Source organism: Arabidopsis lyrata (assembly GCF_000004255.2).
Source record: "Arabidopsis lyrata subsp. lyrata unplaced genomic scaffold ARALYscaffold_1, whole genome shotgun sequence".
Lineage (NCBI taxonomy): Eukaryota > Viridiplantae > Streptophyta > Magnoliopsida > Brassicales > Brassicaceae > Arabidopsis > Arabidopsis lyrata.
The window spans coordinates 17411105-17428139 of NW_003302555.1; the positions used below are offsets into that span (position 1 = coordinate 17411105).

The window sequence follows — 17035 nt, forward strand, 5'->3', positions numbered from 1 at the left end:
CTCTCAACAAGGTGGAATGATTAATTATAGAAAAAGAACTTTTCTACAAAAAAAAAGTATATGAGGATAGAAGCATGAACGTGGTAAATCGGTCACCTAAGAAATCCGAGTGAGTAGACAAACCATAAAACTTTGAAGACTATTTAATAAAATTTCCACAATCTATAAAAGGGTTTTAAAGGTATTTTAAAAAAATTACAATTTTCTGAAGTGCTTTTAAAGATATTTAAAATTTTTAACAATATATTTTCATAATGAGAATTATTTTAATTCAACTCTTTTTAAAATTATAATACAGGTTTAGGGTTTAATTAGGAATGTAAACCAACATCAGCATGACTAGTTGGAAAACTATCGACTATTACACCAATAAGGCTAATAAGAATCGGTCATTCAACGAATTGAAAGATATTCCGCTTGTCACAACATAAAAAAAAGCCACACTTGTCAATTGCAATAGCGCCAAATGCAAATAAAAAAAAAAAGTAAATTGTCGATAAAAACGGCAAACGAGCTTTTCCCATTTCATTTTCCTTACTTGCAAAGCAAGAAAGAAAGCAATCAATAAAAGTCTATGTGCCCGCACAAGTTTGCAATATCATTATCATACAAACAACAACAACAAAAAATCATATCGTGGCAAATATAGAACCGGAACAAAACCCGAAAGCGGTTTTCAGAGTTGTGGCCAAGATGCAGATCGCTTGATGACTGGTTTCATGAGTTTGTCTTCTTCGAGAGAGATCATACCAATGTGTGAAGGATCTTCAAGCAACATTTTGGCCACTAGGTAACCTGCGATTGACCAAGTCTGGTATTTCCTTGCCTGTTTTCCAACGTACCTTCCTAGCTTACCGTCGTAATACTCTGGCCAACAGTCCCTGTGCAGACGCGATTCTATGAGGTCAACCGCGCGTCTTGCGATCTGCGGTCTCCCTGTCTTAATGCACGCTGCTGTTAGCTGCCATAGCAAAACTGTACATTGAGCAGAGAAACAAAAAGGCGGTCAGAACCTTTATTCGATTGTATTGACAAATTTATCAATCTATCCAACATTTCAAAACAAAATATATCAAAGGTTGACACAAATGTATACATAAGAAAGAAATGCGGTCATAAGATTTAAAAGTTGAACCAATCTAAAATTCCTCGAAACAAAACTGAAATAAAAACCGAACAAATGTAAATAATCCAAACCAAAACGAAAGTATAGCTAAAATACCAGTGGCTACCAAACAAATCTAATAAACAAAAATTTACTGAAGTTACTAAAATCTATCAAAAATTATTTTATATGTATATTTCTGTTCCTATGCCAGTCTACAACAAAAATCAAAACCCATATCAAACCCAAAACACCGAATGCCTAGGCCTAGCGAAAATCTCAGTTAAGCGAGATAAGAAATGTATTATGCAATCAGTCTCCAGGGAAAGAAATTAGACCTGGCCAAGATCCACCATTGTGGTAGCTCCACCGTGTGTTCTTGGGGTCACAGCCAGTGACTATGCGCCACTCATGGCCCTCGAGGCATGGATAACAAATCTTGAGGGGCATCTCACCTACAAGCTCCTCCCACCGGTGCTCAAGGAGGTCCATAATGGCCATGGATTGATCTGGAGTAGCCAAAGAAGATAGTATGGAGACACAATTGCCAAGTGCAAACCACCGGAAATCCATATGGGCAGGTCCTACGTTTCCCACAAAGTAGCCTCCACGGAGAGGCATGAAGTCGAAAACCCACTCCGGTATAGAATCAGGCATCACATTGAACTTGTTCACAGCCGTGTGCGAATATTCCTCGGTCTTGAACCTTTTAAAAAAATGTAGTATGAGTTATAGTAATCTTTTGGGGGTTAACATATCATCTAAAACAAATGAAAATAAGTATACCTATAAATGTCATTGAGGTTCTGGTGATCGAGCCAGAAGTAATTGCGCATATGGAAGCTCAAGGCGTGAAGTCGCTTAACGATCCTCTCAATGCACTCTCTGCCATCTCCATCGGGCTTTAACATCGACAAGGCAGATCTCAGAGCCATAAAGAACAACGCTTGGATCTCAATTGGATACCCATAAACACCCTTCAAATTCAGGAAAAAAAAGAAATCAATATTGATAGCCAAACAAAACAAAAAACATCAATCAGTTTCGATCAAAGACCGCTTCAATTACCATTCTTCGATCAATCATGGAACATCCATCAGCACAAAGCAGCGTAGGAAACGTGTCAAACCCTTCAGCTAAGCACAAAGAAAGGATCAGTTTCATTCCCTTTTGACACTCTGGTGTCTCAGAGAGAGTCAAATCTCCAGTAGATTTAGTATAAGCACGAAGAAGAATAATCCACCAGAACCCTGAATCTACAGGAGCCACACGTCCAATGGCGCTTTCACCGAAATCCGCAACAATATTATCCGTTTCACGAATAGGATCATGAAGCACCTTGAAACTTGCAGGCATCACACCTTCTCCTAACTTGAACCGGTCAACACGTTTCTCCCAACCTTGAAGCTGAAGTGTCTTAAGCAAGAAATGTTTCACAATATCCGGTTCTCCATTCATCAGAAACGCCAGCGCACTCGGTACAAAGTCCCTCACAAACACCTACACCAACCACAAAAAACATTATTAAACTAATCACCAACCAAATTCCAAGTTAAAAACGTTTTGATAGTTACCTGATCATAGTTCAAGACCTCATCAGTAGTATTATCAACCGCGGCAAGAGTACCAACGGGTTGACCACGAAAGAAAACCATTGACCTTCTTAAAGCCTCCCAAGCCTCAGCCATCATAGGATGAGGCTCAAAGGAGTTTCTAGCAGAAGAAAGAGGCGTATCAAGCACCGATCTACCTCTTGGCGAGTCGTGAATACCGTCATGTCTACTATAACCAGTAGATAATTCACTCATCGACCTCTCATCAAACGATCTCTTCCTTTCAATCTTCAATCTTGGTTTATCCAAAGCTCGAGTCAAATCAAGATCATCCATCTCAGATAAAGAACAGTGTGATCCCACAGCTCTTAGTCCACATCCTTCCATTACACACTAAACCAAGATCTAATCAAAACAAAAAAGATTAATTATAAATGCTAATCCAAAATTTAAAAAAAAAAAAAACAAAAATAAAACTCGTGTGTTGTTGGAACACGCGAAATTAACTTATATTAAATCTGCATAATACATAGTAAATTCATTTTCAAGAAAATAAACACATTGTATATAATTTTATTCGAATAAAAATTGTGCTTGAAGCTGAAACAGATCAAGATCTATAACAGAAACAGAGTCAACTTTATAATAAGCTACAAAGACCAGAAAAAACTCATTCACGAAGGAGAAAAAACTAGATCTATAATCTACCAAACGAAATCGAAATTAAAAAACAAGAAACAGAAGTGAGTTTCTTTGTGAGAGAGAGAGGAATCAAAACCTCCGGCGTTGAGTAACTGAAAAAATCTTCGGCGGCGGTGGTGGTGGCGGTGGAGGAGGAGAAAATGATCTCCGACGTGAAATGAGAGAAGAGAGAATGACGGAGAGATTTATAGGAGACTAAGAGAGAGGGAAGAAGAAGGAAAAAAAGGAAAAAAAGAAGATTGAGTGAAGAAGCTAATATTTATAATGACGGAGAAACGGAGAACTTTAACGGAGTTTCAACGGGACTAGTTTACCTGTTATAACCGGTCAAAAAGGTAGACTTTGTGAAGTCTACGTGGACTAAACGACGACGTTTTTGTGATTTTTGCTGATTTGGCGTTTGGATTTTTCTCTTTGAAAACTTGATTTATCGGTTTCCCGTTTTTTTTTTTTGGTTGGGTTTTTTTGGAATATAATTGTGACCGATACACCAAACTTTTTAGTGTTAGGTGGACAGTACATTTACTAGGTATTAATAATAATAATAATATATTTACTTACGATTTTGGTATTAAAGTTTAGAAAATTGACAGCCTCTAAATATATTTATCTCTCCAAGTTGTTAGGGTTTATTCGAGGTCGTCCCAAGTTCCGATGTCTTAAGTACAATATTGAATCCGAATATAGGTTTAATATAGGTTTTGATTGGTATTACGGCTTGAACAATTAGTTTTTATCTCATAAATATACCAAAAACGTTCATTTCAGTTTTGTTTCAATTTTACCTTTATTTTGTATCATTTTTGAGTTTTATATATATTTTTTTTATAACTAATATAGTATCCTTTATTTTATTTTTAATCGCTGAAAAACTTATACTCCCTCCGTTTTAGAAAAAAGTGTCGTTTTAAGGTTTTAATTTTGTTTTATAAAGAGTGTTGTTTTGTGTTTTCAATATAGATTTTTAAAACAAATCTCGGTGTTATCTTTGTTTTTTCAAATCATTAATTATAGAGAGAAACTATTTTAATTTTTTCCTTAATTTGTGTGAAAATATTTGAATGACACTCTTTGTGAAACATATAAAGTACGTTTGTGTCATCAATCACTTTTTTCTCTATATTTTTGGTAATCCACATATTCCAAACCAATATTTTTTCGCGAATCTAAAATTAAAATGGATAAAGAGTCTTCCTAAATGAAGAATCGAACTAGATGTTTAAATTCAACTTCATTTTACAAAAAAAAAAAAAAAAAAAAAAAACTGAAATTGACTACTCCTTCCGTATTCGAATACTTGTCGTTCTACACTTTTTTTTTTTTTGTTAATTAGTTGTCGTTTTGACATTCCAATACAATTTTTGCATAAGATTTCCTAAATTAACATCAATTAAATGATCATAATTACTCAGTCTAAATTGTGAATTGTTTGTTAGGATGAGGTTAAAATAATTATTTTTAACTTTTTCTTAATAAGCGTAATTATAGTTAAAACGACAACTATTCAAATACAGAGGGAGTACTAGCTAACACAAGCTTCAACAGTTTTCTCTATTTCTTTTTATTCAATTAACACATAGAGTTATTTATTCTTTTAAGGCTAAAAAGAACCAAGAATCAAGAACATGAAAATTCGTAAGTTATTTACGGTACGTAATTTTTTCAAATCGATATGTAAATGGGGTGGTTGTAAAAGTGATAATTTGATTTGGTTTTATAAGGAAACGTGGAATTCAATTTATTTACGGTTGAAGAAAATTTGGGGGGATAAAAAAATACTGAAGGCATTGGACCTACATATCCGAGCCGGATTTGCTAACTATTTATGGGGAACATATAGTTAATGCATACCAAATATAAAAGTCAATATAATACGAATATGATCGTTAGAAATTGGAAGAAATGGATTTATATTAATATAGTATCGCAATGAGATAGACATCTATACGTGGAATCATCATCATTTGGTATTATATTTTTCTTAAGGAAATATGATAATTTTACTATTTGTCAACATTGTAACGTATTGCTAAAGGCAGTAGGAAATATTTATGACAAGAATTTTGGAACATCTTAAAACAATAATTTTTATAGTAGCATAAATGTAAAATGCAATTTCAAAACTTCTCACACAAAATAATTAACTATCCACCTACTCTAGTTAAAAAGGTGAATATGTTAATTGACATATTTTCATTCAAAAGTTTTATTTTTATAATTAGGTAATGTTATGCATAAAAAAGAGGAAAGGACAGAGGTACAACCAAAATTGGAAACACTTGTCTTTCCAATTCCCATAAATTCTAGCTACGATCTTTTACTTTCTTTTTTTTTATTTTGCAGTGTTTTAAAAAGCGGTTTAGGCGGTCACAACTATGTATACTTAATTTTATAAGATGCCTACTTTGACCATCTAAAATAGCACAAATTTTGTTATCGTGTATTTTTGTAATTTCCAACTATATATACCTAAATTTATAAGTTTTACCTCCATATAAATAGTTATAACCATTCATATGTTGTTTGATATGAATGAAATAAATATATTTGCCTAATTTTGTTTCCGATTTAATTTATTTATTTTTCTAATATATATTTTTATATATATTTTTTATAAGATCGTATTTATAATGTTTTATGTTGTAAAGACATAAATCGCCTAAAATCGCTTAGACTCCGATTAGATGTTCTAAACGTCAGGCGTTGGATCACCGCCCGTTTAACCCTTTCTTGAACATTGCTTTTTTGTAATTCAATTAACACAACAACGTCAGTAAAGACCAAATTTGCATATTGTTATCTTTTCTTGATTTTTTTTCTAATTTCGTTCAATTTTTTTTTGTTTATTTTTGGATTTTTTAAATTCGGTTCTCGTTTCCAGGATACTAAAATCACGACAATTACATATGTAATAAATATTATTGCACCTGTTATCAACTATTCAAAAAAAATTCGTAAACTTATCTATTTCCACTCGTTACATTAGTCTCATAAGTTGTCTAATAACATTTATAAACGCAAATGTTTGTTTTCGCAAATTGCAACAACCCCAAGCACATTTTGAATGTTTAAAACAATCAAACTGTGATGCGCTCTTGTTAATGACTTCTAGTGAGTGGCTTTGACAAGTCACATTATTAAGTCACTTTACCTAAACTAGCTAGTAAATCTGAAGGGCTTTAAATCTCATCTTTCTTGGTATTAAAAATAAAAAACAACTCTATGTGGACTGGAAAAAAAAACTTGCACTATTTTTATAGTTTAAAGAATTGAATTCATTTTCTATACCATCAATTATAACTATATAAACATTCAAACAAATTTCACATTTAAACCTGTTTATACAAAAGTTAGTTCCGAATAGAGGCATACTAGGAAAATGTTTTTCAATATTCATATTGAAGATTCACCCACCAAAATTTTATTACTGTTATCCAACTAGGACTTCACAATTTCATAATTATGCTATTAAGTAAAAATATATAAAACAGGACTCTTTGTGAAAAGAAAAAAAAATCACTGAAAATAACATTTAAGAAAATGATATTATTGGCTAAATAGCTATGTTGTAGTGGGAAATGATGTAAATTACATGGTGGTTAGAATTTAGGGATAACATAATGACATATCGTGGAATAGATGATTTGATTAGCTAAAATAGCTAGCTATCTTGTTGAGGAAAATGATATAAATTATAAGGTGGTTAGGATTTAGGAATAACATATCGTAGAAGAAAAGCTACCAAAAAAATGCAATACACGTCGATGAATAAACAATTAGTGTTTATTTAAGCTGTTCACCATATGTTCCTCGTGTTCCCTTTTTCAGATTGACCAAAATATCAATTCATTGAATAAGGCAATGACTCGTCACAAATAAAGATCAAACTAAACCCCCTAAAATGTAATTATGTTCAATAGCTATGAAAACATATTAACAACTAGATCATTATCCGTACTACAGTACGGCTTGAATTTCATTTATTACAAAATTTATAAAGTTTATATTTTAGAATAAAGTTGTGATATATTATAATAATAAGTGAAAAAATAATATTTTTTTGTCAGTCCCTATATATAATATTAGAATGAATATATTTTTCTTTTTCTATAATATTCAATCATGGATATTTTTTTTAAGATATGAAAACAGAAAATAAGATTAGTTAAAAAAAATTAATATTGTTTGAACAATGAGTTAATTTATGTTAAAAACCACAAAATCAGAGTGCATATAATTTAGTTTGATCACAAATCAAAATATCATAAATGAATCGCATCTAAAACGTAGATTATTTTGAATTACTTAAGAAAATTAGCTATTATTTTGAATTAATTTAGGAAATTATTTTTTCAAATTCTGATTCATTGGTTGTTGAAATAGAGATTTGTTTGAGCTAATTACGGAATTTACCAATTATTTACATAATCAAATATGTTATGAACATATATTTGGTATATAATAATACCAAATTCAATCCGTGTGTGGAGTCTATATTTTTATTTTACATCCCTATAAAAATATTACGGCACAATCTATTTATTATTTTCAAAATTGCTTGCATAATCAAATTTTCAAATATTTAGAAGTGTCAAACCTTATTTAACTCATCTCATCATAAAATCTTAAAATGCCGTCTGTTACAAGGATCATAACTTTCTACCATATAATACATTACATTTAACCCGCCGCCTAATATAAATATTTTAAACATATATTTTTAGAAAATCAAATTAATGTATTTATATTTTTTTTTATCTTTTTAATCTATTAAATATTTATGATATTCTTTAATATATTAAATTAAACTTTTTAAAATGTTCCAAATTAAAATCTTTAAATTTTTTTATTGTAGTATGTAAAATTATGAATTTTAGAAAATGATATGAAATTAAATATAAATATTCAAATAGTTATAAGGATCATAACTCTTTTCATCATACAATATATTATCTTCAACCCGCCGCCTATCATAAATATTTGTTTCAAAAAATCAAATTAGAGTATTTATACTTCATAAATTTTTGATCTATTAAGTATTGATGATATTAAAAAACAAAAGGAATACAGTAGAACCTCTATAAATTAATACTCGATAAATTAATAAACACGATAAATTAATAAATTTGGCCGGTCCCGAGTCGGGCTAGTGTAAAAATTAACTAAATTCGATAAGATAATAAGATAATAAGTTTTTTGAAATCCCTATGTAAAATTATAGTCCCAATAATATCATAAATTAATAAATCATGTAAATTAATAAGTTTTTACAATTGAAACAAAACTTTCTATAGATAAATAATATCACTATAAATTAATAAAATATCATGGTCCCAACATTATTAGTTTATAGAGGTTTTACTGTATATTACTCAAATAAGAATTTTTGACCCGTTATATTTGTTTTTTTCATACATTGAATAATTTATATTCGTTTTAAAAAATTCAAATCTTGGTATATGCGGAATAAAATTTACTTTTTTATTATTATATAGATGATATAATGATTTATTTATTTATAGAAATAGAATCATATAAATATGAGAGGTGAAGTATAATGATTAATATGGTAAGTTAGATATCAAATCTTATATGTTCATTTTGATTGGTCATTCTTTTTAAAGAAATTAATAATAGATTTTCGTTTTTATAATTAAATTAAATTAATTAAATTGCATAAAATAGTATTTGACTTGTTTATCCTTAATGAGTTGAATTAATTTACTCTATAAAATTTTATTTCTAATGACATTCTTAAGTAAATTCATACAAAGGGAAAGGTTAATTAAGGGTAATTGTAAATTGTACTCCCCAAATAATAGTACAGGATTAAGTCTAGAAATTTTACCAAAAAAATTTTAAAAATAATAAAAAAATAAGTCTAGAAATATGTAATCTCATTAGGATATGACATGCGGTACACCGCGGGTTAAATATTTTTATTATTTATGATTTTTAATAAATGAAGAATTGGTTGTGTATAGTTTTGGTTGTTGTTTGTGTTGATAGATAATTCTTTAAATCGGTTGTGTATCGTTTGAAGTGAGTTTTAAGTTTACAATATTAATAAGTCTAATATATTTTTGTCTTCTATGTGGTTTACATAAGAATTACTCGTCTTGTATAGTAACAGTATAATTGTTATATTTGGTACACCGCGGGAGAAATAATATTTTTATTTGGTTCTTTTATAATTTGATTATTTATGTTGTATCTATTTGATAAAAAATTTTATGTTTATAATCTTATGATTGATTGTATTTGGTTTGTAATAAAGGTAGATTTTACACCACGGTATATCGCAAGTAGATATTTTTGTCACTAAAAACTTTAAATTTTAAGTTGTAGTTGTTTTGTTAATATTGTTTATTTTGTTTAGTATGTTAAAGATTGTATAATTATATTTTGATTGTTAGTTATAGGATTTCACCCGTGGTATACCGTCCCTTATTAATATCGACCCAAACTCGTCTTACCATAATCCCGTTCCGTGTAACTAAATATCATTTTGTTATTTTACTTTTTAATAATACTTTGTTTGAAAGAAATATAATTCGAGTCAATTTAAATGTTTGATTTTAAATGGTTCTCACAAAATTTATATTTTTAATTTTTATAGAGTTCAAATTTTATTAAATATTATAAGCATTTTATAGAATTTATATATTATAAATACTTTAGATGATTGATAAAATTTAGATATTTATGATGGTTAAGCATCATATAAAGTTAAAATATTTGTAACTTCATAAAATTTTAAATATTATAAATAGTATAAATATTTTATAAAGTTTAACATTTTAAAAAATTTGCTTTATATACTTAGGAATCGACCCGCGGTACACCGCGAGACGATTTGTTTTTAGGAAATCGTAATTTTTCAACTTTATGATTGTGTTATTTTGATAAATTATAACATCATCTCGCCATATAACCCCATCCTGCAATATAACCAGTTCCGCAATAACCCGTCCCGACCCAATTAGATGAGCAAATATGTACTTCAAAAATGTTATGAGAAAAAATAAATTAATTTAGTAATTTGGATTAAAAAAATTAAACTAAAACATACACAAAAAAACGTATTAGAAAACAAAAAACAACAAACATGTATTATATTATACAAGAAAATATATGTTGTAATTTAGTAACAAAAATTAACCATCTAAAACTCGTAATTATTAAACAGTTTTCCAAATATTTGAAAACACAATATTTGGTTTAATAAATATGCTTTAAGTTTGTTACTATAATTCATGATTTGTTATAGATTTTTTCATTCAATAATGCTTTAATCGTTTTTGGTATTTCTTAACAAAGATCTGATTAGATTATTTCTGGGTCAAAAATTAAAAAAAAACTCGACTCGATTCGATTCCTTCAAATATACTTCAAAAATGTTAAGTAGAGACAATTGATATATTTCTAAAATCAACCTTTTCATTTTGTTTTGATTGAATTTTTTAAAAGTTTCAAATAAAGAAAGATCTGATTGACTCAATTACGGATTTTTTTTTAGGAAAGATTCAAATAATAGACCCAAATGACTCAAATCCGGGTCAAAGTAAGCTCAAAATAATAATAAAAAAATCTGATCTGTAAAAAATGACAAATGTTTCTTCATCGATAATTTTTTTTAAATGATTTATTGTTTGATTATAATTTAGATTGTACACATAATTTTTTCTTCATCTAACGAGTAATATATGTCCGTTTACAAAATTTTGAATCACATCATATCATATGCAGAAAAAAATCTAAAATTTTATTAACTATATATAATTTATAATAATTCAAAATAATATAAATATAAGATCAAATTAAAGTTAAATGAGAATCATATATATATATATATATATATATATATATATGTTTAAATTAGTTAGAGAAGTTTTAGGAAATTAGCTCAAATTTGTTATATTAGCATCAAAAATTATATTTGATTTCCTTATATATAAAAATCGTAAAGAATATGCCATAAAGAAAGAGTTTTAGGTATAGTAATTAGTTGAGAAAAGATATATTTTTTAGATTTTATGAATTAATTTCGTTTTTAAGTTTTGACAAAATTTAAAGAAAGATTCGATTAAGATTTTTGGGTTAAAAATTGAAAAAAACCCGACCCGATTGAATCCTTAAAATTTACTTCAAAAATGTATAGTAGACTAGATTATGGCCCGTGCTATATAGCACGAGATTTATTATTTTTCTGAATTCAATTGTATATTTTGTTCAAAAAAATAAGAAATTATATAGTATAAAAGGGAATATATCATAATATTTTATTTTTATTACTATTTGGATATAATGATATATATTTCATTTGATGATGGTTGTATTTGTAGAATTAAATAATGGTATATATAAATTTTAAATCTATATTCTATATCATATTGGATTATTTTATTGTAGGAATTAAATATTGTTTAATCTTAACTTGGTTGAAAAACATGACTTGGTAATAAAGAATGAGAAAATATTATATTGTATATCAAATATATTTAGCTGCATTAGATTTGAATTTTTGTTTATATGAAATTAACAATTTATTTGGTTCAATTAGGTATTCATAATTGCATTGTGTCATTGAGAGAAAAAAAAAATAGTTGTATTTGGTCTAAATTTTTACATGGGTTATATTGGGTTTTGTTTGGCCCAGTATCATGTTGTTTAAAAAAAAAAGAAAAAAAAATATTTGATAAGAATTTTATCTCTTCTTCCTTGATTACAGAATAAATCTACGAATTAACAACGTCAAGACGCAAGATAAAATGCAAATATCAATTAAAAAGAATTTTGTTAGCAACTCTTTTAAATATATTTTTGTTAGCAAGTTTTAATATATTTGAAAGTAAAAATCTAAGCTTCCAAATCTTATCATTTTTTCGTTGTAATTTTAGAGTTTTCAATCTTGAAATCTAGTTAAGGCATATATCAAAGTAGCAGCAGTGGAAAATTAAAAGAGTATTGTACCTTGAACTTTAAAAATCACATTCCAAACAAATATAAATTTTGTTTTTCTATTATCAAATATAATATGCACCTGCATAATATTGAAAAAAAATTATATTAGAAAAAGATATTAACATCAATGTATATGAAATTATATATAATCTGATAATAAGAAAGCTAAACTGAAACAAATAAATTTGATTGAGCAAAAAATCATATAAAACTGGGAAGAAAAAAATAGATGTTTTGTTCAGAAAAATGGATGATCTTATATAATGAAGAGGAGATGTCGATTTAGGGTTAAGAAATTGAAATCTTCTAGTGGAATATTCTATTAGCTTGCAGAGCAATCTCAATAAATTGAATGATAATCTTTGATTAAATCTTCTAATATTTACATATTCCAACTAAAATAATTAACTAAAGATAGAATATATTTTTTTTTAACAAAAAAGCCTTATTTAAAGAAGTAAATAGATTTGAATATGATCTTGACTTAGAATAATTTTTTTTACATTTGTAGAAAATAAATGGAAAAATAAATTATGTAGCATTTATTTTTTAAAATTTTAATAAATACTAAAAATAACAAACGAAAATATAGTTACCAAACTCGGATTAGTTAGCAATTTAGTTTTTAAATTTTAGATGTACACCACAAAATTCGTAAAATTTTTATTAAATAAATTTTAATAGCACGAATTTATATCTAAATCTAAACAAATTATAACTACCAACAATATTTTCAAAGTATTTTATGGAAACTGAATAACATAAAATATTTGATGCGTGATTAAGATAAATAAAAACGATCTATTTATATTTTTTGATTAGTGAATATTTTTATCATACATGAATAACAATATTTTCTTTATAAATTTTATTTATAACAATTATAAAATCTAAACAAAATCTCTTTAATATCTTTAAACCCGTTTGACCCGTTGACCCCCTAATATATATTAGTGACATGCATGAAATTAAAATGATTATGATTAGAGATCTCTAATGGCATATATTGTAATTTCTTACAAAATCAACGTTACAAACTTATAGGATGTACTTCCCAAATAGTAGTATAAGATATATTAGATCAATGATCATTGCCGAGTATTCTCTAGTCCTGCTGGAGCTCTACCATTTGTTATTTTGACATTTGCCAGACAAAAAAGAAAGAAAATAAAAATGTTTTTTTTTTCTATAGTGTTTCGATAACTAATAGTCTAATACACACTTTGAGATATTACGCAGGGTATAGGACTTCGTAATCCTATGGATATATATGATTGTGTACTATCCTGGGTACGTACATGACGGTGTACTCCCATGGGTATATAACGGAATACTTTGCGTGATACACGCAGTTGTAAATATGTATCTTATACACGCAATAAAAATGATTTCATAAATTATATGATAAGGTACAATGAAAATGACTGTGTATTCTTCTATAGGGTACACGGCAGTGCTCTCACAGTTAAATAAAAATTAATTTTGTAAACCGAGAAACAAAACCGGATTTTTAATTGCTAATTTATGTAACCTTAGACACATTCATGTAATATATCATTCATAACCTTACGTGAGAGTAACACTTTCCATATACATTCATTAATAAAATCAACTTTACATTAGGAAGTTAACTAAAAGAAATTGTTAACTTGTGTAAGAATTATCTTGAAATTCAATTTAATTTTTTTTATCGTCTAAATTTATTATTAATTGCAAATTATGAGAACTGTTACATAGACGATTCTACAACTGACAATTCTTTCCGACCCTTACTAGATCCACGACAGACTACACTTCCTTCTTCGTGATCTTGATGAATACCTTCAATGATCCACGACCTGGCGACACTTCCTTCTCTGCATAGAATCCTGGCGAACGGCTATAATTGTACATCGCTGGAGATCTCTTGCACACTTGCCTCCATTAATCTGCAAATTTGTTAATAAATCGTAATATCTGGGACTCGAACCCTAGACCTCTTGGTGTAGAAGCATTAATCATTTCACATTTATGCAAAAAAAATCCTAAATCAGAAAGGATCATATTTTTTTACTTCATATATCCAAACCAAACCATTTTAAAAAGAATCAAATTAAAAACTTCAAAATTGCCACGTTTTCCATCTTCAAATAATGTCTAAATAACACATAACTACAAAATAACATAATTGTGCTTGACTGGATTGAATAACAAATCCAAATTATATTGAAATCTATTGTAATTTGAGAAAATTGATTCGGAATTGTATGGCCTTAATTCAGCTGAAATTAAATGAAAACAGAGGATACATTAGTAGAATTCCAAATATATTTATTTTCGGATTGTATGAGAATTGCATTATTTCATTAAAAACTGATGTCTCTCACTCTGATTTTCTGATCAGAATCACACGAATACAGGCAGGAGGATTTTGGATTTTGGTTTTTGGTTTTTGTTTTATAGTTTTTGATTTTCTTAGTTTTTGTTTTTGATGTAGATTTTAGTTTCTTACAAACTTGAATCGTAATTTGTTTAGATTTGGGTTTTTATGTTAATGGATAATATTATTTTTTACAAACAAAAATTTAAAAAGAAATAAAAAATGTGATCCATGGTTTTTGAGGGAGAAACTCTAAAAACATTTATTTTGGCTTTTCTTTGAAAATTGTTGAAACACTCAAAAAATAGATTCCCTATATTTTTAAGAAAACTTATTTTTTCAAAATCTTAAATGGCTACAAAATAGACTTTAGGAAAAACCAAAACCAAAAACTAGTTTAACAACCACAACCATTCAAAGCCTTAAACACTAATTCATCCCCACCATCTTTTTTAATCAAACGACATTTCTCACGGTCTCATATTATTAATTTTTTTTTCAATTTGATTCACATTTCTTGACATAAGAATCATTGACAGGTTCTTCTCTTTAAAGAGAAGAAGAAAGGAATGAGAAAATTATAAAAGAATAAAGAAGATTTAAGAAATTTGAAAAAGAAGATACATAATCATTGAAGAGAAGAAGAAAAAATTGAGAACTGAGGGTGTGATTGGTGGGTAATAAAAAAATTGAGAAGAATTGAGAAGAAAGTAATTGAGAAGAAAAAAAAAGTAATAAGTAGAAGAATAGAGAAGAAAAGAAAGATGAATTTTTTCTATTGATTGGTGGTTAATGAGAGTAATTGAGAAGAATTGATAAAAATTTAAATATTATTGTTTTAAATCTATAAAAATTAAACTAAAATTGTAGAATTATTGTGAATCATGCTCTACTTCTAAAGATTACATTATTCAATTAAACAAAATATATATTTTTAAAAACATAATTTAAATTCTACCAGCGACACCGAGATCCATATCTTTTTACTGACCATAAGTGTTCAACAATCTGATCACGAACTATCCGCATATACATTTCTGCTTCTGATAATTCTTCGATTCTAACACTATCATTGTTATCTTGCTCATCCGTCATATCATGATGTTGAGCTTGTACAACATCATTCTCGGAATCAATATTTTCAAAGTCATAGTCTTTAATATTATGTAGACGAATAAAATTATGCAGACCCATTGTAGCGAATATAACACTTTTTCATGTAGTAATGTCATACCTCGGAAATTCATTTAGGACCCTCCATTTTTTCTTCCATAAGCCGAATGTTTGTTCAATAACAGAACGTAATAACGCATGCCATCTATTATACATTTCTTACTGTTTCGAGGAGGCTCACCGTTAATAAACTCTTGAAGATGATATCTTGTGCCGTCTCTATGTTCTTTTCGGTATGGAGCTAAATATCCACGTCTATTAGCAGAATCTACAAGATAATACTTACTTTCTGGAGGTACAGGAAACAGTGGATCATCACTTATCTCAGCCGCCAAAACACGTGCATCATGGGCAGATCCTGCCATCCCGACAAAACAATATGTGAAAAGCATGTCAAAATCACATATGGCAAGAACATTGAAGCTTGCAATTCCCTTTCTATTTATAAATCGGAGACCTTCTCGACCTGGTGTAACCATAACAGGTACATGTGTTCCATCAAGTGCACCAACAAATCCATAAAAAAAGGCCAATATCTTGTATCGTTTTACAAACGGTTGGAGATAGCTCCAAGTTCTTCGACTGTTCTTGGACGTATATACTCTACAGCCAACCGCTCCATTGCTTTAAGAACATCATGAAATTTTCGCCAAATTATCTCCTGGGCATGCCCAAACCTTAGTGCAATATCACGTTGTGTATCATTTTGGGCACAAATGATTAGAAAGATTGCATAACTCTCGTCGCGGCTTATGTTTGTCGAGCTTTGTAAGCCATACTTTCCATGTAATATTTCACATAACTGTGTGAATGCCTCTGAACTCATTCGGATAAATATCTGACATGAAACTTCATTACCGTAAATTTGATCTCGAATAATAAGCCATCCTCTTCCACGATCTGATGTCATAGATTGTTTATAAAAATATCTCGTATAATATTGCAGCATAGGAGATATGCAATCTTCCATATCCTCTTCTTCTTCTAGTAACATTAACTCTGCAATCTCTTCATTGTCAAGATTCTCGATTCCGAGTGAACGCAACTCGATAATTCGTTCCTGATATTTAAAGTAAATTTGAGTTAGAAATTGATGAAAAACAGATTAATTAACATATAAAATATACATGAGATAAAACAATTTTTATTTGAAATTTTCTAATACAAATAATCACTTCT

At 28.5% G+C, this 17035-nt stretch overlaps 1 protein-coding gene and 1 pseudogene across 1 annotated transcript; both read right to left on the reverse strand.

Annotated features, from left to right (window-relative positions):
- Positions 1 to 497: 497 nt before the first annotated feature.
- On the reverse strand, positions 498 to 3642 carry LOC9329946 (alkaline/neutral invertase CINV1). Its single transcript, XM_002893839.2, has 6 exons — positions 3437 to 3642; positions 2680 to 3063; positions 2174 to 2605; positions 1892 to 2082; positions 1444 to 1811; positions 498 to 975 (listed from the first exon to the last, which is right to left on the reverse strand). The coding sequence occupies exons 2-6, from the start codon at positions 3043 to 3045 to the stop codon at positions 677 to 679; spliced, it is 1656 nt and encodes a 551-aa protein (XP_002893885.1). The 5' UTR covers positions 3046 to 3063; positions 3437 to 3642; the 3' UTR covers positions 498 to 676.
- Positions 3643 to 15637: 11995 nt separating this feature from the next.
- LOC110224419 lies at positions 15638 to 16850 on the reverse strand (annotated as a pseudogene).
- Positions 16851 to 17035: the final 185 nt, after the last annotated feature.

Bases quoted from the DNA above. Each gene is read 5' to 3' on its own strand.
- LOC9329946 (XM_002893839.2), bottom strand. From the start codon at position 3,045: ATGGAAGGATGTGGACTAAGAGCTGTGGGATCACACTGTTCTTTATCT. The intron at 2,606-2,679 runs GTAACTATCAAA...TGGTTGGTGTAG, and splicing joins AGGTCTTGAACTATGATCAG to GTGTTTGTGAGGGACTTTGT. The intron at 2,083-2,173 runs GTAATTGAAGCG...CTGAATTTGAAG, and splicing joins CCATGATTGATCGAAGAATG to GGTGTTTATGGGTATCCAAT.